Below are 25,009 nucleotides of genomic sequence, written 5' to 3'. Positions count from 1 at the left end.
ATCAGTGTGTGAATGGGGTGAATGTAATGTGAAGTGCTTAGAGTGGTCAGAAGACTGGAAAGGCGCTATTATTAGTACAGTCCATTAACCAATTTCCGTCTGTACCATGACATAATTGTTCTGATTTGGCGGCTACTACAGTGGAAGGTGGTTCTCAGCCGATTGGCTGCCCAAATTCTCATCTCTCACGCCTTCCTACACTATCTGCAAAATGTACCCATTCATCATAGCAGGCGTTCTTTGGGGGCAGGAATGGTCAAGACTAGGGCTGTGCGATATTGCTAAAAACTCAAATCCAAATATAGGTCATTTCAAATCACAATAACAATATTTATCTGGATATAGAAAAGTAAATTCTAATGAAATATGGCATTTCCAACTGTAACTCAGGATATTTCTCTGCATTATAAAAGTGGGGTATGTGAGAACATAGAAGGGAGAAATCCAACACCATGACAAATACCATGATAACGTAAGTAATGTAACTAATGTTAGCTGGGTTGTCGATTAGCAAACTGACGCTACTTGCTGCGGCAAAGCTAACATGACTGACACACACATCATGGAACTGCTGGATAGTGTTGTGTGGCTCGTCCATTGTGTTTAATGCAATTTCTTCTCTGCAACACCAGCACGTGTGCAAGAATGGACTGTGGTGAAGTTAGTTTAAAGTTTGTCAAATTCCAACATAAAGCTAACTTCACCACGGTGCATAGCATGGAATTTGCGACACGATGATATAAACGATAGAGCATAATTGTAAACGATAGATGTTTTTCCATCATCAAACAATAGATATCGTCATATTGAACAGCCCTAGTCAAGACCATCATCGCCATTTACTCTGTCATAACCATCATTAACAAAGGAGGGTCACATTGTCTATTCATAGTGCAGCTCATGTAGAGTCTCACCCTGGTTTTGGTCCAGCACCAGTTCATCATATAAATATCTCGGTGTTTGTCTGGACAGCAAATTAAACTGGAAAAAAAAGACATTGTTTTTAACAAGGCCCAGTTAAGGCTAATTTTCCTAAGGGAATTAAGATCCTTTGATGTGAGCAGAAATCTGCTTTATACCTTTTATCAAGGAACTATAGCTAGTGTTCTTTTTTAATCTGTGCTTTGCTGGGGAGTCAGCATTACTGTAGAGGATAAAAATAGGATCCATAAGTTGATTAAAAAGGTTGGCTCTGTGATTGGCTTCCCCCTGAGTCACTCGAGGTCGAAGTGCCAAACTGAAGAATATCATGGATCTTGTAGACCATCCACTCCACAGTGTCCTTAAGACTAGTTCCTTTAGTTGTTTAGTAGTTAGTTTACTTAAGATGCCTCGGTGTTCTACTGAACGGTTCAGAGGGTCTTTTATCCCAACAGCAATTCTATTTTTTAATGAATATTTCAGATTTTTGCTTTCAAGCTCTTCAGCTGCTCACATTTTTAAAAACCTGTCAGCTCTAATCAGGGTTCTAAAGGCTTTAAATGGCTGCAATGTTTTTTTGTCTTGTCTGTACATGCTGGTTATCCTTTCTGTTTATACTGTATGAGTGATGTAAGTTAGTGGCAATTGAGTTTCCCCATTGGGGATTAATAAAGTTTTTCTATTCTATCATCTGAGCCTCCCACATCCCATGTTATAAAACTCAATTACTGACTCACTTTCTTGCTTCTCGTTTCAAAAATTCAGAAACTGGTACCAGCCTCCAACCCTTTTCCGATTCAGAACTCTCCGCACAGGACTCTGTACATTGACAAATTCCTAGAATCCATGTTCCTACTGGTATTCTCCGGCTTTCCGTGCTGCTCAGAGTCCACCACCTACCTACTCTCAACTACCTCCCATCTCAACGCAATGTCTGACATTTCCATCCATTCTTTCAACAATCTAATCTATATCCTAATCTATTTCTTCAGCCCCCTCCCTCTAATATAACGCATTTTGTATTGCTTTTGGAATACATATTTACCATGACGTTATCTCTGGTTTTAGTATACGGGTAGTATATTGGTTTGATATTGTTACTAATAATCAGCATAGGTTTGATTAAGATAGGAGCACATTTTCCATGATTTTAGGATGAAAAAATTTAATTTTGAACCAAGAATATTTAGAAAAAACTGAAAGATATTTTTTGGCTTTTTGCCTTTATTACATGATAGAATAGCTGAGAGAAAGGAAATATGGGAGAGATAGAGGGGATGACATGCAGCAAAGGGCCGTGGGTCAGACTTGAACCCAGGGCGTGGCGCCGAAGACTCGCACATGGGCTCTTTGGGTGAGCTAACCAGCGCCCCCAAAATTTAAGATTTTTAAGGTTATTTAAACACCAAGGTGACCTTTGTTCTTTAGAAAGAAAGTTTGCAAATCTCTTAAGAACATCACTTATGAGTAAAACTCCTAACAAACACCAATTGCTTGTGACCTTGTTTACTAAGATGTGATTTAATGTTTCTGGGTTATAAATAAACCACAGAGGGGCTGGCTCTTTTCACTGGCCTGTTGACACATCCGCAGTTAAAATGCAGTTGAGCTCTAGCAGGAGTGGCTAAGTCAGTGAGTAACACAACTCCAGTTTCAAAGATGTTAAGAAACCAGTGGGGCCCATCGGACTACTCAGCCATCTGAAGGCCAGCAGGACCTTCAGGACTTTATGACAAAGAATGACAAACTGAAATGAAACCATCCCTGATATTAATTCACATGGGAGATTTATGTATGTATATATAAAAAATGTGTGTGTATGTATATATATGTGTGTGTATGTATATATATATGTGTGTGTGTATATGTGTATATATATATGTATATATATGTATTCAAAAGCCTTGTTCTTACTGTTTCACCACCCTCCTGGTCCATTTTCTGATTTTCTGAAAAGTCAATGAGACAATGAGAATTAGTACTGTGGTTATTTCACTATTAGTGACAATTGGCTTCTGTCAGTATGTTCATAAACCAACTCACTGTTTTAACCAATCTTGTTCTGGCATGTGGTATTGAAATTGAACATTTAATAGTCTTTCACACAAATCCATTTTTATCTGACCACTGTTTAATAACCTTTGAGTTCCTTTTTCTTGACTACATGCCATTATGCAAACATTCCTACACTTGATGTTTATCTGATAGAACTGTGGCTAAATTTAAAGAATTCCATCATTCCATCCAGCCCATATTACAGAAAACCAACCTAGATCCTGTTTTGCCCATAAAATACAGGCTCATATCAAACTCCTGCTTCTGTCAAATATTTTAGAGAAGGTTGAGGTGCAGTGTTGGAGGGGCACAATGTCTATTACAAATGTCACTCAGGGTTTCAGAAATGGCACTATGAAACTGTTTATGTGAGGGTCTCTAACAACGTTCTAATGACCTCAGCTCTGTCTTTGATAGAATACACCACTGTATCCTGATTAAGAGGCTACGTGACTGGATGGGAATATCAGGCTCAGCATTAGACTAGACATCATATCTCTGACACAAGTTTTGCCGTCACTTTGTCCCTGATATTAATTCACATGGGAGATTAAAACTAAACACAACAAAATCACATGTCCTTGAGTATATTTGTGTGACTTGAAAACAAAATAACAACTGAGGAAGCAACAAGAAAGTCTGTATTGCTTACAAATAGCCAGGAAACTACAGAGAAGCTACTTGCTGTCGATATAGTAGAAAGATTGGAAAAGCTAGGATTTATATCGATAAGTCTGCTGTTTTTCCTTAGATCCACCACACAACTCCACTTTGATGTATTCTGCTATAAAAAGGTCTCACGTATAGGAGATTTAGCTCTGCATAGACTTAACACTGGATCAGCTGACTGGCAGGGAAACAGCAACCTGCTGTACGAGGTAACATGACCCTGTGATAAATAAGCAGGGACATGTTTATTTATGTGGTGCTAGTGTTCACAATGCTAAAAGCATGTGAGCTAGGTAAATGTCGTCCTGTCCATGCTCACTACTGCCTGCTTTCTCAGTATATCAGAGCAGATGTCCAGTACCCCATGAAATGGGCTATGTAAGAATTTTTTTGTGGGATATCATTATTCTACAAGGAACTATCGAAAAAATTAAATATAATTAATAGTTATGCACAAAATTGAATAATGAATTCTAAATTAGTGTATTGCACACATTTAATTTAAATGTACTGCTATTTACACAATAACATATGGTTTGCAAACACTTTAAACAAATTGGTTGCTTTTTACCAGCAGTATTCCCTTTACACAGTAGCAATAACATATTTCTTGTAAATCTCAATTTATATATAACCAAAATATAAAACCAAAGCTATTTACCACTGCCAGGGTATTACCTTTTATCTAGCTTGTTAGAGTCCAGAGCCACAATCAGAACATCTTAACAGGCACTTTCTGAGCAACAGGTTAACATATATAAATCTGTTTTCTTGGTATCAGCAGAGACATTTTCTTTTATCATGGAGCAGCATAAACAGTCCATGTTCAGTAGCAAGTCTCCCTGTTATAGAGTGAGGTGAAGTTGAATTGTCTTGAACTTTTTGTACGTGACACGGAGCACAAATCATTGGTAGAGAGACTGATCCTCACTGTTTGTGAGTGTCCAGAATCTATTACTGTATTCTAAATAGGACATCAACAGGAGGGAATTCGCATGGAAGAGCATCCCTGCAAAACTAGATGAAGGCCTATCAGGTAAAGTTATGTAGCCTATAATTTTAACTTTAGTTAAATAGGCTACAGTTGTGTGGCGCAAAGAAGCCGCTGCCATGGTTACTCTCCATAGAGCGCCTGGCATTTACTCGCGGAGCGCTTGTATTCCTGTCTGATCACCGGAGCAAAAAGCAATCCTGCGGGGCCAAGCAACTACGTTGTGATTTTAAGAACATTCCTAAGACCGACATCTTCCCCAATACTAATCAGCATGCAGTTTGTAGCAATCCACTTCGCTATGGCATTTAATTGTTAGCTTGTCTTGCTTTTGTTTATCTACTTCTCCCACACGCTGCATCCAGCATAGTCTGCCGAAGCCTCCCTCTGCTGCTTGTTTGGGTGGGTGATTTGCAGGCTGATCAACATCCCACCCATCCTGTGACCCATGGTTTGACTGTATGTGCATTCAGAGCCAGTGAGCAACGGACTTTCAAAATAATAATAATAGTAATAAAAACTGCGTTAATTGTCGGCGTTAATTAATGCGGTAACGCAATAATAACGCGTTAACGGTATACATACATATATATATGTGTGTGTGTGTGTGTGTGTATATATATACATATATATGTGTGTGTGTGTGTGTGTATATGTGTATATATATATATATATGTATTCAAAAGCCTTGTTCTTACTGTTTCACCACCCTGCTGGTCCATTTTCTGAATTTTTTTAGTTTAAGTTTAATGCAAAAAATAGATAAAGTTATTACTGTAGATAATTTTAATATTCATTTGGAAGTTGACAATGAGTCAATGAGACAATGAGAATTAGTACTGTGGTTATTTCACTATTAGTGACAATTGGCTTCTGTCAGTATGTTCATAAACCAACTCACTGTTTTAACCAATCTTGTTCTGGCATGTGGTATTGAAATTGAACATTTAATAGTCTTTCACACAAATCCATTTTTATCTGACCACTGTTTAATAACTTTTGAGTTCCTTTTTCTTGACTACATGCCATTATGCAAACATTCCTACACTTGATGTTTATCTGATAGAACTGTGGCTAAATTTAAAGAATTCCATCATTCCATCCAGCCCATATTACAGAAAACCAACCTAGATCCTGCTTTGCCCATAAAATACAGGCTCATATCAAACTCCTGCTTCTGTCAAATATTTTAGAGAAGGTTGAGGTGCAGTGTTGGAGGGGCACAATGTCACTGTGTATTACAAATGTCACTCAGGGTTTTGGAAATGGCACTATGAAACTGTTTATCTGAGGGTCTCTAACAACATTCTAATGACCTCAGCTCTGTCTTTGACAGAATACACCACTGTTTCCTGATTAAGAGGCTACGTGACTGGATGGGCATATCAGGCTCAGCATTAGACTAGTTTTTGCCATCACTTTGTGTCTGATTCCTTTCCACTGTCTTGTGTTGTCCCCCAGGGCTCGGTTCTGGGGCCCCTGCTAGTAATAAAATATTGTGCCTCTCTCCTCTGCTCCCCACTCCAATCTGCGAAATTTAGGTGTAATATTTGATCAATTCGCATCATTTAACACTTACGCTGGGCAATCAACCAGATCTTGTTTCTTACAAATAAGAAACATCAGTAAACTAAGATTGGTAGAGATGCTTGTACACGCATTTATTTCATCTACTGTAACGCACTATTCTCATCTCTTAGCATGTCTGCCCTTGACCACCTGCAGGTATTCCAGAATGCCGCCGCGAGGTTAGTCACAAGGACAAACAGACAATGTCTTCACTGGCTCCCTGACGCATATAGGATCCGGTTCGAAATTCTCTCCATTACTTACAGCACTGGACAGTCAGGCAAGGATTATACTTTCCTCGTCTTGAGTACGCGAGGGTCCGCGTGACAAAAAAAACGTCATCAGAGGGGGTACGCGTAGGGTCTGTGCGGATGTTGTCTGCGGGGTCCTCCGCTGTCCGTGTCTGCGTCTGCTCCAGAGTATATTCGAGACTTTAGGTCCCTGCATATGTGGCAGAGCTACTATCCCGTTATTCATTACCTCGTTCTCTTAGGTCAAATAACCAAAATTAGCTTTGTGTCCCACACACTCTCCTTCAGACCCGTGGTGATTAAGCTTTTGAGGCTGTTGCACACCAACTCTGGAATGCTCTGCACGCATCTTTTCGGCCTCCTGATTCTGTGGACGTTTTCAAAAGGCAACTAAAGACACACCTGTTTAGACTAGATTAACTTAGCATTTGGGTAACCAGTACACACCAGGTCTGCATCATAAGTATTTATTATTATTATTATATACTTTGTATTTATTGTGTACTTTTACCACGTACTGTTTTCTAATTGTGTATTATATTACATACTGTGTAATTATTATGTATTTTGTATTTTATTATGGCTAATGTATTTAATTTGTATTTTTATTACGTACTGTGCTTTTAGTACACTTCCTCTTCACAAGGCTTGGGTGGTCATTTTATCTTGTGTATTTTCATTCTTGTATGTTGTGTAGCACGAGCGACTTGTGTCTGCAAAATGCACTTTCCATCAACCTGTGACTTTTGGAACTAGAACTGCCTTATTGGAATTACATTTAGTTTACCCAATCCAAAGTATACACAATAGGTTAAAGGGGGTGGTATTATGCTCATTTTCAGGTTCAAAATGCTATTTAGTGGTTGTACCAGAACAGGTTTACATGGTTTAATTTTCAAAAAACAACATATTTTTTGTCATACTGCAAATTGTTGCAACTCCTCTTTTCACCCTGTGTTGAAGGCTTCGTTTAGCTATGGAGTGATACATCTTGTCTCTAAATGATCTTTGTTGGGAGTAGCATATGCGTAGTTCCTAGTTAAGGTGTACTAGCCAATCAGAAGCAAAGAAGGGCGGGTCAGTGAGAAGCCCGTAAACAAGGCTTTGGTTCAGCTGTACATGTTGCCGACCAGCTTGGCAACATGGACTGGTGCAAGAGTTTAAGAGTGGTGAGTTATTAATCTGTAACAAATGTATCTTTCATCCATAAAGTTTTAACTGAGCTCTGTCTCTACATCACAGTAACAACTTTATGTCCATTGACTGCCTGGAGGGTAGCTAGTGTTTGGAAGGGAGAGGAGAGCTGTGCTGCAGTTCAGTGTTTTTCCACCGGTGTTTTTGAGGGCATTTCGGAGTAGCCACTTGGCCACTTAGTGTTGTGCATTTAGCTTTCATCCCAGTGCTGTCACAGGGGTGAAAGGGAAACAGCTGGACTACAAACGAGCAGTTTTCAGGCAGTTCAGAGCAGAGTCTGATGTGGGAGATGGGAACACCTTTTGGGCTGGACTTTGGGCTTTTTCACTTTGCAAACCTATTACGTGCACAAAAAAGGTATATAGCTCAATAAAGGAGAGGGGAAAAGCCAAAAAGCATAATACCACCTCTTTAATGTATTCAAATATTAAATCAATTAATTGAATTTTGTGCTAAATATGTGTCGTTTAAGTTAAAGAAAAGGAAAACAATTATACTGTGCCCTAGTGTTGTAGTACTTGAAACTGGTCTTGGTCTCGAGACCGGTCTTAAGACCACTTTTTGATGGTCTTGGTCTCGTCTCGGACTCAACCACATTTGTACTCAGTCTTGTCTCGGTCTCGGACATTGAGGACTCGGGATTTTATTTCAAGACCATAACTTTGGGAATATCAATAAATTGCTTTTGCATTGTCTGAATTATTTGTTAAAATCCTAACTTTGATTGGATGTAAAACATATTGCTTCAAATGTAACCAATAACCCTCATTCAAATGTGGATCTTTCAGATCAATTTGAGAAGTACCTGTGATCTCGTTCCACATTTTATTGTGTCATGTAATGTGGGGAACCGGTCTTGGTCTTGACTCTGTCTTGCCCTCACTCGTTCTTGGTCTCGACTTGGTCTCAGCCCCTAAAAGTCTTGGTCTTGTCTCAGTCTCAATAACTCTGGTCTTGGTCTTGACTACAACACTATTGTGCACACATGCAGACAGGATCAATACAAATGTCCTTGACAGTCCACACAGTGTTAGCTGAGAGGGGAGGGACCATTTGAACTAGCACACCAGTCAAGTCTGCTGTAAATACCATGTATGCGAGTAGGTGCTTATATTTTCACACATTCATGCTCAGCCCCCTCACACACCCACACACATACCGACTTAAATCGGCCTTTCACCAACATACTGCTAACCCACACACAGCATTCATGTCAGAAGACTGTAGATATTAATTTGTCAGCTTGTAGTGAGAAAGTACTTCTGAGGTACAACTGTAGGGAATTTTGTAATTAGTACAATTAGTCCTAAAGTCACCACACCATGTACATCTACAATTTTATTTATAATCAACAGCTAAATTGTCCCTGTCCTACTGATTGAGTGTGACAAAAATGATTCCCACCTGTAGATGCTTTCAGTAGCACCAGGGTCAAACAATATGTATGTAAAGATGTGGTTTATGTAACAGTGTTGAATAAATTAGCTCTGCAGTTTGGAATAGAACGGAGTGTGAGGGGGATGGGAGCTGGGGGAATGCTGAAACTGAAAAGAAACACAGACAAGTGTCAGCTGTTAACTGTCTATGTTAGAGCAGGACTTACCTATCAAACCACCAAGCACATCAACTGCCCGGAATTCACAAACAAGGTTGTCATCAAGAGGTAAATGACATAATTAGTAATTTATCTGAATGCATCAACACAACCTATGTTTATGTTCAGCTGACACAAACCCCTGGTGGCTTTCTGAATTACAACTCTTTTTGGTCAGACACAAAGGCATAAGAAGTGTGCTGTTGTTGAGGTGGAGCCACAAAACTTTGTTGGGAGATGGTCAGGAATGGATGGACAAGTCTGTGTGGGTCTGTGTGTTTGTGTTTAGTTCAGCCTCTAACTGGACTCTAACTGGATACCAGTTATTTCCCTCCAGTCTCCTTTTTTAAAATCAATTCATGCTGCTCTGGGATGATTTCAGTTTAACCGCTTCTTCCGTTGGCATACAAACTGCCTCTAAAATTTTCTTTGCGTTCTGGTAGAACACTCAGGAACAGTTTTGGAAGGCATTGACAAATGATGTCCTGTCAGTAGAGACGTCAGATCAGAAAACAATCATAGCTGTCATTTTGGGAGAGAATGGGAAATAACTAATTTTGCTGTTTAGTTTGGAGGACTATTGGCATTCAACCTACAGCCAGATATTATGTGCACTCCCACAAATTCATAGCTACAGTATGTACACTTTATACCCCAGTAATCCTTGATGTTCTTATGGGCTCTGCATCTGCACAGTGCCTGCAACAAGCCTTTGCATTGGAAACAAACAGTAAAATAATTATAATTTCTGATTTACATGCAGTAGTTCAGTTCATACAGTAACATATGCTTAAGTGTGTGTTATGGACATCACAGAGTGTATACTCTAAGCATATACTAGATAGCTGCCCAACAAGTCTTGGGCTAACTTGTGTGACCAACAAGCACTGCTTTTAAGGAAAATTTTTGTTTCATATATTTCTATTATCAACATTTCACCTTGAGAGATTAACCACAATAAAGGAAATGTATCAAACATAAATACATGTTATGTATTGTCATTGTAGCTACAGTTTAATATGGCTTTACTGTCATCCTAAAAAAATTGAACACAGGTGAGTGAGCACTAGCGGACGTGTTCTTTCATGCAATCGACATGGTGAGTGATATCGTCTTTTTTGTGTATTAAGTTTTGGGCTGAACAGTGAGGTAATTAATACATAGCACATGTGCTGAGAAAACCAAGTTCCAATGTGAGTGACAGAAGTGAGAGGGAAGGACTAGAGACTACTGAAGGTCATGCTGCTGGTTAACTTGTCCACCTGTTGACACTATGGAGGCCTGATCCCGCGCTACTTAAAATAGAAACCCTGCCTGGCTCACGGCTGGACCAACCTCACATTGTCTGCATGAGAGAGTTTGGATGTGTGTTTGAAGTAGGTGACTAGGTTTGCAACTAATTGATTCAATTTCTAAATATTGATTATAAAAATAGTTGGCAACAAATTTCATCATTGATTAGGTGCGTCTATGTTATGACATATGTGCTGTTGCAACGTTACTTAATTTCCGGTCTCATAAGGTGGGGGCAGTAAGACAGCTAATCTCATGCCTTGTGTAGCACATGTGATGCATTACAGGAAATGTCAAAATCATTTGAAAAACTGCAGCAGAGGCTAATGTTACAGCGGAGAAAAGTGTATGACCCAAGTCGTCAAAAGTATGGGAGCCAGCATATGCTGGCTTTCAGTAATACAGCAGTTGTTCAGCAGAAGAAAATATCAACAACCAAAATGTCTGGTGGGAAATATTCCTAATAAATAAAGGATCTGTGTACCGCTGTCCTCCACGTCCATTGTGTGTCAGAAAAGTTTTAATGACTTGCCCACGTCTTGCTGTCTGGAAATGGTGTGCTGCCTCTGGAACAGTCTCATCCTCTCTGCATGTTAGCTTTACTGCAGCAACTGTAGCGATAGTTGCTAACGTAAAAAAAAAAGTATTGCATAAACTCTGAGTCTGGCCCATGATAAAGCTATTTTAAAGCATTAGCTGAGTAACTGAAATTGAGACAGAGACACTGGATTGTATGGAGTTAGAGTCTAAAGTGAATCCTTTATTTCTTCAGAAACCTGGGCCCGTATTTATCAAGCTTCTCAGAATTACTCATAAGAACACTGCTAAGAACTGACTTAAGAGTAAAAAAAAATCTTGGCTCAAAGCTGTGCTTAAAAGTTAGTTATCAAGCATCATAGTACTAATTGGAGTTTAGTGTAAGTCTAAATCTTAAGTGTCAGTCTTAGTGCTGATTCATGACACTTTGCTGTGCCGCAAACAGGATTTTGGATGACGATGTAGCCAAGGACCAATCACTAAATAGATTTCCTTCTTTAAGAATATTCTCAGATAAATTCACATTGAATGGGGAAATTTCTAAGAGGAGTTTATATTTAACACACATTTAACAATAAAGAATTTTCAAGATAATACATTATGATAAAGGCCTACACATTAATAAATGAAAGATAAAAAAATTGCTGGCTATATGAACTGTGTTTGCTTCTGTCGGATTACGGAGGATGTTGTTGGGAAGTCGATGAAACGCACGACAGTGTGTGGAGCTGCAAGTGCTAAAATTTTTTCCATAATTATTCGGATTATTGATGGTTGTGACGGCCCAAAATCATCAGCATTGCTGCGTTTGTCCTGTGGCAAATAAACGAAGCGTCATCTCCACTTTCAATTTAACTGAAAACACATTACTGCGTAAAGTCAGTGGTGAGATGACGTCCCTCACCAGCTCGCTGACAAAGTTTATGCCTGCGCGGTCTGACCACGTCTTATTAACTGCGCGTTTTCAGAATTCTTCCTCTCCTCTCCGCATATCTCTGTCTCCACAGCGCCATCACAAGCCCTACTGGCAACTCCTAACCACTTGAGAGACCTCTTGAGCTGTCTTAAATAACAGGGAGAATAAGAGTGATTCTTAGCTTTAAGAAATTTGATAACTTGCTTTTATTCTGAAGTTTAAAAGTAGGAGTAAATTTCATGAATTCTCAGCACTTAAGACTAAAATGGCACTTTGAGAAGCTTGATAAATCCATTTATTTAATAAAATGTTTTTATTGTAGCGGCCTTGTCTGTCTTGAGTTAAATGTAAGCTGTGCTACTATGCATAATCATATTATATTGTCTCTCTCACTTCAGAGAGAAACAACTCAACATGAGTGACTATGATCTGAGGGAGAATGCCCCTTGCACACCACAGGAAGCAGCTGTTCTGACTGACGGTATCCAGAATATGCTGGTAACCAACATGAGGCCACTATCAATGGTAGAGGATGAAGGATTCCCTCAAGGACCCATTTCACCAAACTGATGGAGAGGAAGTACGGGGAGACATTCCAGTGAGTGAAGAGCCTGCTTTACCACCATGCCACTGGAGGACAGACTTATGGCATCAAACATCTTGAAGGTGCAGCCAGGTTTGAAATCCCAGCAAAATGATCGCTATTTTGCATGACAATGGTGCCAATATTGTGGCTGCAGCAAAAACAATAGAGGAGAAGCATGGGTGGTCCTTCATCCATTGCTCTGGCCACATCTTGCAACTGGCGTTCTATTCTGCATTCAAGCACTCAAGCATTTAAAATGGGCAGCAAGATGTCTGGTGGAACATTTATTTTTTCTAAAGCAAGACAAAATCAGCAACAAATTGACACACCTGAGCATAAGCTTGGAACAGCATGTTCTATGTCAGCTGACTGCTTGAGCAAAGGTGGCCTGTAACTGCAAAACTATCTGAACAACTTTCACACAGAGGGGCAAACAGTACCTTGACCTAAAAGCCGACCAGTGGAGCCTGCTTGATGTGCTTTCCACAGCCCTTAAACCCTCTGAATGTGCCAATGTGTTATTGGGGGTGGGGGGGGGGGGATATATCACAACATCTACAGTAACTCCACTTTTGATGGGGCTAGTAAAGTCCATCTGGAGTGCTGCCTTTGAGTTAGCGGCAGCGCATGCTTTCCAAGTCGCTGCAATGGAGGAGCCTCAACAGCGATGGAAGAAGGAGACTACTTTCTTAGACACATTACCGAACAAAGTGATCCACTCCTCTGCCCCAGACCCAAGGTCTCAGAAAATTGTCTTTACTGTACAAGCTGTGTAAACACAGGCATTGATTCAAAAACTGTAGTGAGGAGAATAGAAAGGGGAAAGCTGAGAATCTCAACAGCCAAGTGAGGAACAAAGTCATCACATACTTTGGAGAGAAGCCCCTTGCCAAGAAATAAAATCCTGTACATCGGTGGAAAGCTAACAATAATTTATATGCCACCATGGCCAGGTTTGAGAAGTCCTACTTATCAATCACTGGCACCTCAACACCATCTGAGTGCCTCTTCTCTGCAGCAGGCAACATAGCTTCCAAGAAGAGAGACAGCCCTAGCTCAGAGCGGCTAAGGTTGGCCCTCTTAGCCCACTCTAAAGGAACTTTGCACTGCAGTGCAAAGTTCCTTTAGAGTGTGAGTGAGTGTGTTCCTGTATAGTCCAGTTCTACCTCCATCTCCATAGCCTGTTGTTTATTTGTGGATTGTGTTTTCTATGTATTTGTGACTCATCTGTGAATTTACAATAATAATGACATCGATTTATCCTCATACTGTTCAGCTCCTCTAAACTGAAGAGTTACAAGTTTTTGTTTTGAACAGTTGTAAAGACCTGCTATGTGCACTTTATAAAAACCCATGATGTTGCATGCATGTGCTTTTGTATATGATTTGCAAGTTATTTGAAAGAGCATTTTAAGATGATAAGGAATAAGTTTTGTTTTTTGGAATAAAATGCTTAAGTTAATACCATTTTTTAAAATTTATTTATCCGATTTATAATCAATTAATCAAAGTAATTATCAACATATTAATCAATTAATAATATAGTTTGTAGTAGTATTGCAACAAACCTATTTGAACGACATGTCATCTGGCCATGTCTAAAGCCTCCCTCTGACCTCTCTCCAAGAACTCTTTGCGTGGTTTTGTAGTCTCAACTTGATGAATCAAACAAATTATGGAAACAAATTAAACATACAAAAAAAGGGCACTTGAGAGAGAGAAAAGCTCCACACATCTAGTTAATATATAGAGAGAGATAATATACTGTACATTTTATCGACCTATAGATGTTTTGCTATTCCATTTCTACCTCATCCTCTCCTGTCCTGGATGCTTCCCATGAAAAAGCTTAGGAGAGTGGCTGTATGCTGTTCTTTACCAGGTAATGTTACCCACTGTACATCTGCAAAACATACCAGTTTAGATTTTTTGTTTTCCATTTTGAATCTGCCTTCCAAAAGGAATTGGGAGCGACCTGCACTTACTAGGGATGTGACGATACACTCATGAGACAGGACACGATACTGGGTTCACGAGAATGAGACGAGATGATATTTTAACAATATTTTTAAGAAATTTTCAGTGACGAAATACATTAGTGGAGAATGTGTCTTATTCGAACGAAAGTTACAAAATGCAAAATTTTTTAGTCTGCCACTCTGCCCGAAATTTGATATCGCAAGATCTCGAGGCACAAAATCTCTTCACACTGCTAGAATTTACCTATAATCCCCTTCTCTGCACAGACCAATGTTTACATGTGTCTTTGGAGAACCTTAATTCCAGGTGTAGTAGGTGACGTGTTTTCTCTTATGAAAGCAAAATGAAAAGTTTGAAAATGCTCCTTTACAGCATAAAAGCTCACCTTTGTATGGTTTGTCCAAGTATATTTTTATATGCACGTATAAAGTGTGGGTTACTCTACTCAGAGTGATGCATCACTTAGTTACAGTTACTGCTATTAATCTCAGGACCATGACAATCTCATATCATCTGAATGAGCAACTCCTTTTTCTTTCTATGTCTGTATAACCGATGGTCACTAACCAAGCCCTATAAACCATCATGCCTTGCACTAATAGAAAAAAAAGTCCACCAAACGATTCTCCGAAAGCAATGACGTAATTAACGGCACCAATGTAATGATTGGAGTAGTCTCTGAAAGTGTTGTTTTCATTTTGTGCGTGAACTCACTATATAGTCCTCTACATCCAACTCACTAGAGAGGCAGTAGGGAGGAGTGAATGAGTGGTGATTTCGGACACAGCCTTAGATTGCCCATGCAGCTCCCAGTGACATAAAGTCATGTAACACAAACTCCTTTGGACCCCGTTAGGCTCTGCCCTACCTTCTGAATAATTCCAGGCTATTTCACAGCATGCTCCATCACCTTATTATTATTATTATTATATATTTCTTGATGAGACTTTTAATTGAGAAAACCATACAAGTATGATAATCCTCTCACAGTTACTACTGTTCAGATGTAGAACCAAACACAGTCTGTGACCTCATCTCATATAATAGTCACTTCTTTAATCCTACACAACAGGGTTCCAATAAATCTCCATAAAGAGGAAACACATACCTCTTCTTAGTTTGGTTGAGTTTGGTTACCTGTGGTTTGCTTGGATGGTTAGCCCCAGTGACATGACCCCAATACCTTCCTGTCTTGTCTGGCCATTGAGCCTAGGTCCGTCTGATTTATAATCCCTGCTGCTCCTTCCCTAATCTTATCTCTGATGGATTAAGAGCACACAGGCTAACAGCCGATGCCTTCACTTAGTCTACAGCACTAGTCAGCTAAACGCTGATTTGTCAAGGTGAAATTGACGTTTGATTAACACTCAGATGTGGTCCATTTATTGTTATCGACACATGGATAAGATGCAGACTGTTCTATCATTCTGCTCCACAGGTAATCTTAATAAAAAGTAACATTAACAGTGACTAACTTGTCTTCTCCCAGTCAGATAATCACAAGTGGCTTGAATTCAGGACTTCATGTGCCACAATGGAATTTTAATACATGCTACATAGAAATATGTATAGTCACTTTCTTTCCGAGTCGTAGGAGAAGATTGGTGTCCATATTTCTTCAAATGTTTTTGGGCCCCAGGGGCAGCAAAACAAGCTGTCAGGACAACACTGAAATATTATCACCTCGAGTGAAATGGCTTTTAATGTTATTATAATGCTGTTTCAGCAAACAGTTGCTCTTTTCACACATCCAGCACAGAGCAACATTGTCATTCACTTTTTTGGTCTTGATCAGCCAAGTTAGCTGGCTCTTAAACTTATTCTTTACTTTTCAGTTTGTGTTCACATTAAACAAACAGGTACAACATGTTCATTGATGGGTTTATTTTTTGTTGAGACAGAGCCAGGCTATTTCTTTCTCAGAGCCAGGCATTCTTTATGCTAAGATAGGCTAAGCTAGGCTAACCATGTCCAACCATGTCCTTACTCCAGCTCTGCATGCTGAACACACAGACATGAGATTGATGTCCATCTGAAGATCTCATCAATAAGAAAGAAATAAACATATTTCCCAAAACACTGAGGTATTCCTCAGTTTTAAAGATGTTCATTTATAAATGTTAATTCTAAAGAGGATTAAAATAGGAGAAGATTTCATGTATTAACTATGTAGGCTCCTCATTTGCTGTTTGCGTGTGTATGTCCATCTGTAAGTAAAAGTACTTGTTAGTTAAAGCCAGACCCCTGGTGGGAGGCTGCAAGCAGCCGACATCTTAAAGGAATTAAAAGATTATAGAGTCAAAAGACCCTTGTGGCTCATTTTAGCTCCTGTAACAAGTTACCTCTAGGTAACTGACTTAACTGTCTCTGTACATAGTAATCTCTCTGATTTGAAGAGTATCTACCCCTCGAAAGCCCTCAGCTTCAAATAGATACATTAGTGGCAGAGGAAAATGCAAACAGTGACAATGATACAGGTCTACTCACCGGGTGTGTGCTGTGCGTGTCCTCGAGCAGATGATAGCAGACTGTGTGTGGAAGGTAGAGCTCACTCTTGCAGCGTATCCAACATTACTGAGCCCGAGGTTGTGTGGGGAGATTGTGTAGGCTGAGGGAGTTTCAGTCTGACTAGGAAGACTCACTCCCTCTCTCTCTGTCTTTATCTGCTCCCTGTGAGTCTGTCACAGAGCCCAACCATGTGCCTGAAATACCTCTGCCAAACAAATGCTCCACAGATGCTAACACACACACACACAATACAGGTACAACATATGCTGCGTAAATATTGCATTACAAAGCTGACTTTGTCTGATGTAAAGCATCCATGTTTGGTTTTCGTCCAGTGCCTTTAGCACCAAGTGGGTCGCTTTTAGACAAATCAGATTCCCAGCTGTAATTACAAAATTAATTTTGACACTTTATGGGTAGCAGTAAATTGAGATTTCAGACACTTATCACTGACCCCATACAGTCATTACGATTAACTGTTTGCATCTATAAAATTTAAAATTTGTATTGTGGGATTTTTAGCAGAAAGTAGTATGCAGGGAGTAGATAGAGCACACATTTTACACTGAGAATTAGAACACTCATATAAAATGGCGGACAGTAAAGCTATACGAAATGCTACACTATATCATAAATAGTGAGGGTTTTTAGACACAGCACACGGCCAACGTGTACATCTGACTTTCATACCCTGTCTGTGACTCTCCTTCCCAAGCCCACTTGTTCCTACTGACGACGTAAATCTTTAAAGGTTCAATCTGTAAGTATTGAGACTACTCTCCACTTGTTGAAGTCATACTTTCAAAAAATAAGGGGCAGCATATCACATGTAAGGTCATAACCACCACTATCTGCCATAAGCTAGTTAACTCATTAAGCCGTGTAGCTAACTTAGCGGTCCAATAAGCTTCCTGCGTCCGTAATGGCACTAGAACGAGAGCTGGGTGTGCGTGCAGCAGTGAACACACTGGACAGGGACATACACAGCCACCGAGACCAACCGATGCCAGTTAGATGACGGGGAATACAGTACTAAAATACTGTATGTATCAAAAACAGTGTTTTTAGGATGATACATCTCTATAATATTTGTCAATGAAAATAAAAATAGACCAGCTTGTTATCAGCTTACAACCATGTTTTTTTTAAGACGATAAAAGTACAGTTTGGTCTGTAGCACAGGGAGATATCACAATCTGACTGTGTGCGTGTAACTGTATGTGTTCAGCTGTCCATGCCCTTGATAGACGTGCACAGACCTAAGTGCTGACATACAATTACTGCACCACTCCTCTCCATATTTAGCTTCAAACAGTGTGAGGAGTGAAGTGTGGTTCGGCATATATCTGTCTGTACGTCATTCTCTTTGTGATTCAACTCCAGTTATCCTGGGCTAACAATACAGCTGAAACACTCCAGTGTAAGAACAATGTAAGGCACACTCAAGGTCTCAGGTTGTCAGATGGCCATAAGTGTTAAGACATTGGTACAGCTCCATTGTTAGAAAATAGTGCTTTATTCTTGCATTCCTTTTGAAATAGTGCTCTACCTAAAAGCTTTAATTGGAGAGATTGCTGTTGCCATAGCAACATTACCAGCTCCAAATGTGTACATGGTTGGTAGACAGAGGGAAAGAATGCCTACCCTAGACCTGCTTTTCAGGCAGTATGTCTTCAGAATGGCAATGGCAGAATGACTGTATAAGTTTAATGTTATTTACTGTTGAAAACTGTTTAGTTTGTTGATTGGTTGATTGCATCATTTATACAACCAACTGTAAAATCCTATTTTATAGTGTTATAAAGCTCTGTGCAGTGTTCTGGAGACTGAGGAGCTTTTAATCTCACTGATCTATTACTCAAACTGAATAGATAATTCATACATCATCTCATCAGTGACAAACAACATGCCCACAACCAATGCAGCCCCTTGTGTTGTTTGAACGCACAGATGTTTTCAGTCTAAATGTCCACTTATGTCAGAATCAGACTACACAATGTTTAAGGGTTTTCCTGTGTTTCCTGTTTTATTTTGAAGTTGTTCGACTTCTAAGTTTTTCCACCTGTGTCTTGTTATCTTCACCCTTCCTCTGTATAGAAGTCATTGTCTTCCTGTTGTTAGTCAGCACTTCGTTGTCTACCACTACTCAGTTTATGGGAAACACTTCTTTCACTAAAAGTAATATTATTACAGTAACGCGTTACTGCCCAACACTGGTGTTATGTCTGTTTTCGTTGTGAGTAAGTGTACCTGTGTAGTGAACACACTGAATTTTGAATAGCTTAACTTTGTAATTCTGATTATTGTCATTGACAACCTTGTTTTGTTGGCTTTAGTCATTTTGTTTGTTATATACAGATTTTCTTTGTTGTAGCTTTGTTGTGTCAGCTACAAGCAGTTGAAGTAGAAGTGAGAAGCCCTTTTTTTTGCACCCTTTTTCTCCTGTGGTTTAGGAAATTTTTAGGTTTCTTAGAGTGTTTTGGGCACTGCTCATCTCTGAAGCTAATAAAAACTGCTAAATTGTATTTCCTGTGTTTTGGCCTTGCTTGGGAATGGGAAGAGTGGGAAGCCACACCTTTATGTTGCATCCAGGATACCTCTAGACCAGGGGTATTCAATTAGATTTCAAAGAGGTCTAGTTAGAGAAAATTTCCTGAAGCAAAGGTCCGGAACATCAAAACGACGAACTTGCGTTATCATTCAGTACTATAACCTATAGTTGTATCAACACATGTTTTCAGTCAACAACGGACTGTCAAATCAAATAATATTTCAGTCAGTTTTCACATCAACTGGAAGGATAATAAATAATAACTATTCAAATAATAAATTCAAAATTTAAGTAAACTAAATTAAAGTGCCTAATTTTTAGAAAAAATGTAACAAAAAGTGTAGCTTGAAGTGATGAAGTGTAGTCTTAACCAATTTTATAATAAACACTCAACACATCATAACAACTGAACAGCTGTAATGCCTCCTCTTCTCTTTCATTTCCTCTTACAGAGCTACCACTTTCCTACTTTCTGTTGTTCAGTGAGAAACGTGAGCTCCAGCTAGCATATTGGAGATCTATGAGATATTCTGGTTTTGAACTGCCCGTGGGAGGAATGTACATGTAAAAATCATTCTTGATTAAAAGTCATGTGAAATCTCTTTTATCTTTCGTCTCCTCAATTCGGGTGTGTTTCCAAAACGTCTCTGGTGAATCTCACGGACTCGACTCGCAAGCATCGGTATGCACAGATTTGATTGGCTGAGCAGCGTCACATGAGACGATTGGAGCACATGCGATTGGTCTGTGAGTTTCCTGGTCCTCTAAACCAGTACAGTAAATGCTAGAAAAGCTGCGCGGGTTAAAATAGAAACGCTCCGTCACGAGGTAGTAAGTCTCAATAATAAATGGGCTGTAGGTCGGCGGTCCGGATCCGGACCGCGGTCCTCCTATTAGTGACCTCTGCTCTAGACCTTAGGACGTAACAAAGTGAAAAAAGCCCAGGTAAAAAAGAACAAGTCCAAGTAATCTGAGCATGCTTAAGGTGGTGAAAAAGCTCACTAGTACAAGTAAGAGTCAAGTAAAAGTCAGTATATCAATGGTGTTTATAAAAAAAACCCCGACACAGACCAAGACACATGCAAATCCTTTACCCCTCGGTCAATGCGCCCTCACACATCACTCATGATCTATGGGACCTCATGAATTATTTCATGTTTTTTTTTCAGTTTGTTCAGATCTTGTTTAAAATTATCTCCTACACATGATAAACACAACCCAATATAAAGACATTATCAGAGCACCAGTAATGCAAAGAGCTAAGTATCCCTGCTTCACTCGTTCATAGCAGTCATTTTCATCATTATCCTTGTTCCCATCTTCAACACATCAGCACTATAGTGCTGTTAGGACGGCAATACCATTTCCATGGCAACCACTGAAGTGGAGTGTTTTAGCTGCTCCAGTCTAAAGATAGAGCCCTTACAAACACACCAGTTGGGAAGCCCAACCACAGTGATCATTTTCAACAAAGACAGAGACAGACACTGAATTCTAAGTGGCAAACAGAGATACACATGGCGCACACACCCTGGACAATGGATCCTCCTGCGGACGTGGATTACTGGCACACACCATATCCTCCTGCAACCCTTCTGGCCTAGCCAAATTCTGACCTGAATCAACTCCCTGAACTATGCCATTAGAGTATTCTGTCAAATAAACCTTGTTTTGCTCCACCCAGCTCCTGTCTCTGAAACTGAGTTCTGCATTTGTGTCCCAAAACCTACTTAGCTTAATATTATCAACAGCTTCATGTATTTAAAGCATCAGCAGTAAAAGCTTCATGTAGTGCAGAATAATGTATATATGAGTAGCATAAAATAACAGAACGTAAAACAGTTACAATCTGAATAACTGGTGTGGGACATTATTTAATCCTAAACAACTCTTATCTATTTAATCCTAAACAAAAGTTAATAATCCATCACTGCTGTTGTAAAGGAAAGTGGATCTGCAAATTCATTAAAAAATTAATTTATAGTTACATTTCTCAGCCTCAGCAGTCATGATTTAGTCCCACTTTCACTGAAGGTGTACAGATGCAGTGTTTTCAGTCTGTAGTTCAAGTGGGACAATTTTCTGTGTTTCATGGAATATTCCTGTATTATTAAACATGTTTTCTATTATTATAATTTTTATTATTATTATTATTTTATTATTACTATTATTATATAGTTAAAGTTGAATAATTTGTAAGTATACTTTTTATCAAAGTTTACCTAAATGTATTATAATGTTTAACTAGTCTGATTTAGTTCAATTGAAATAACCTTGGTAACCAGAATTTCTTACTGTACTTGTTTGTGTTGTGCAGATGCATCATGAAATGAAGTTGCATTTTGGCTAGGACTTGGAGCTAAATGTTTCAGATGCTCTCAATGTTATGACACCCAACAACATGAGTGGCGTGTAGTGGGAGTCAGAGGAGCCTCCTGTCAAGCCTGCTACAAATTGATGCCAACAAAGATTGTATTCATAAAACAACATTGTTTTATACAGATGTAATTTATTTCTTCTGCATGGAATGTTGTATTCACAGTAATGTTATATATTTTACAAGATACAAGGTACAAGGTAAAACTACATCTTTGGGGGGGGTCTTTGTGTGTTGATTTTACTGAAATTTGTGTGAGCATTATCACACTTGTGTTCTGCGGGTATTCAGTGAGACACGCAATTACTATCAAATAAAGAAAGGAGACAAACAAAATCCCCAGAAATGTTGATAAACTGGAGGAGATGACATCACTCGCCAGCTGCATGCCTCCCCTGCCACATGACCATGCCACATTCTCCACTGTGTCTCTAATGAATGGAAATGTATGGAAAATCTGAGCTGGCGTTGGTGGGTCTGATGTAAGACTGCCTTTCTCTCTTAAGAGGCCTTCATAACACATCCACAGCCTCACACCCACTCACATTCTGTCCTGGGGAGTAATTATGTGTGCAGCTATGAGCAACAAAAAAAGAGATAAAACATGAAATAGATTATTCTTTGATAACAAAGATGCTCAGTAGTTCGAGTGGCTTTGTAAGGCCTGTTGATACCTATTTTACAGTATGTAAACAGTATGGAACAGACAGGTATAAGTTAGTTACGTACTGTAACTCCAGATTCTATGAGTATATGAGCACTGAAGAGCTTTGTTCACGCCCACCAGCGGTGTGGTCCTCAACCACAGTCTCACCTTGTGTAGAAGGAGCCATGAGCATTCGGCTCCCAGATAGTTTTTTCTTCAGCCACTGAGAGAGAATGTGAGGCCCACAGCTTAGAGGGCTGTGCCAATCCACCTTATTTTTAACGGAAATACGGACGCAGCCAGTTGACGTTTTTTTTGTGCGAGACTTCCGGTCAGGCACTTCCGGTCACTAGAGGCTAATACAACAAGTCTTTGTAACAACTCATGGTTATGGCTTCGAGGAAGACCGGGATTGTTGGTGCAGTTAGGGGTTGTCATAATAACTGGTACAAAAGAAAGATTTACTTGGAAGAGGAGTGTTTTAATCGTCGACCGCGTACGAGAGCTGAAGGTGGATACGAGGCGCCCTACGAACTTCACCCCCACCGAAGAAGGAGGAATCCCTTCGCTTGTGGTTAAAAGCTTTAAATTTGAAGAAACCTCCGAAGGGACCATATGTTTGTTCTTTTCATTTCGTGGACACAAGACCTACAGAGGACCACCCGATACCAGAAAAGTGGCTGGGCTACGAAGTCCTAATAAAAACTCCAAGGAGTCACGTCAAGAGGTTAGCGGACACAGTTAACAGATGTTAAATTGCTACGCAAGGTAATGTTAACTGTTGTTAGTTCTCAGTTTGTGTCCCTCTTGACAGTTAATATCTGTATATTTATTGATATATCTGTATATTTTTCATCACTGCTAGCACAGGGCATTTGTAAAAATTGGAAGCAATGTAAGGTTATGCAATATAATTATTTGAATGAGCACTAATACAGGTGTTGCTCTATTAGCTTGGTGTTAACTTAGTAGTAAGTAGTCTAGGTATGTTTTATGTTGTTGTGGTCTTGTCTTTGGCAGATGACAGTCACTGTGATGCAGAGGCTGACCAGACCGTTCCACAGTCAGAGACACCTATGCATAAAGATGCTGACACTCAGTGGGAGGTTCAGGCACTGATGGATCACACCTACATATTAGGAGAAAATATAAAGGATGTATGCCACAGGGAAACACAATGTGGTGGAATCCCTTGCCTTTTTGCCTTTTTTGATCATGTTAAATATCTGGAACAGTTCTATAAAGCAAACTTTAAGATGCACGTAATGGATGAAATATTGATGACCATGATGAAACTTAAGTTGAATCTACTCCAGGGTGATCTTGCAGAACGCTTTGCTCTGTCCCAAGGGTTAGTGAGCAGGATCCTCTCCTACTTGATAGACACAATGGAGGAGCACATGAGAATCTACATTCCTTGGCTGCCACGGGAGACAATCCGGAGCACAATGCCCAAGTGCTTCAGGGAGAAGTTCCCCAACACCACCTGCATCATTGACTGCACTGAGACCACCCTGCAGAAACCACACAACCTTGACTCCAGAGGCGAGTCATACAGCCATTATTATTCCAGCAATACTATAAAGTATTTAGTTGCTATTGCCCCATGTGGGCTTGTTATGTTCATTTCACCTGCTTATGGAGGCAGGTGCAGTGACAAGTTCATCACTCAGGAGTCTGGCTTCCTGGAGTACCTTCATCCTGGCGATGAAGTGATGGCAGACAGAGGCTTTACCATCAGAGATCTGATTTTTGAGAGAAGGGTTAACCTTGTTCTGCCAGCATTCATTCATAAAGGAGGGCAGTTGTCTGATGAGGATGTAACTGCCACAAGGAGGATTGCAAATGTGCGCATACATGTGGAAAGAGATATCAGGAGGCTCAAAGTGTTCAAAATAATCTCCCAGACTGTACCCATCAACTTGGCACACAAAATGGACAAAATCCTCAGAATCTGTGCAGCCTTTGTAAACATGCAGGGGGAAATCATCCACGAGGATGATGAGTAAGCATGGACGTTCAACGTGTCAAAAAGATCCTGATTTCCAATGTAGCTTAATATTTGTAAATAATAATTTGACAGCCTGCAGTGCCTTGATTGTACTATCATTTGCACATATGATTTGTCTTTAACATTTTAGTATCTCTATTCTGCACTGCTTATTAGTTATATTTTACAGTAAACTATAAAGTATTTCTGATTCTGAAACTGTAAACCAATGGAATTATAATGCACAAAAATGTGTTTTGGATCTCAGGTTTTATACTAAATAGTTCTTGTGTTTGGCACCTTGATGTTTTCAATTTTGTAATAACTTTAGTATTGTATAATATAAACTTATTGTAGCATGTCTACATTGTGTTAATAAAT

At 39.5% G+C, this 25,009-nt stretch overlaps 1 protein-coding gene and 1 pseudogene across 3 annotated transcripts in view; one reads left to right on the top strand and one right to left on the bottom strand.

Annotated features, from left to right (window-relative positions):
- Positions 1 to 17,237, bottom strand: part of palmdb (palmdelphin b) — an 82,894-nt gene extending 65,657 nt beyond the window's left edge. Inside the window, exons 1-2 of one of the 3 annotated variants that reach the window (XM_038723475.1) lie at positions 17,044 to 17,237; positions 2,836 to 2,870 (exon numbers count right to left, since the gene is read on the bottom strand). In XM_038723475.1, coding sequence (XP_038579403.1) covers positions 2,836 to 2,859 — 24 coding nt within the window. In that variant the 5' untranslated portion in view covers positions 2,860 to 2,870; positions 17,044 to 17,237. The remainder of the gene's footprint in view (positions 1 to 2,835; positions 2,871 to 17,043) is intronic. The other 2 variants (XM_038723442.1, XM_038723451.1) reach the window with 2 other exon arrangements.
- A 5,791-nt stretch (positions 17,238 to 23,028) lies between these two features.
- LOC119881914 lies at positions 23,029 to 24,685 on the top strand (annotated as a pseudogene).
- Positions 24,686 to 25,009: the final 324 nt, after the last annotated feature.

This window comes from Micropterus salmoides, unplaced genomic scaffold, assembly GCF_014851395.1.
Source record: "Micropterus salmoides isolate LMB-PRFRI ecotype aquatic unplaced genomic scaffold, ASM1485139v1 Ms_hic_scaffold_1, whole genome shotgun sequence".
Lineage (NCBI taxonomy): Eukaryota > Metazoa > Chordata > Actinopteri > Centrarchiformes > Centrarchidae > Micropterus > Micropterus salmoides.
This window is presented reverse-complemented; position numbering and strand designations above follow the sequence as displayed.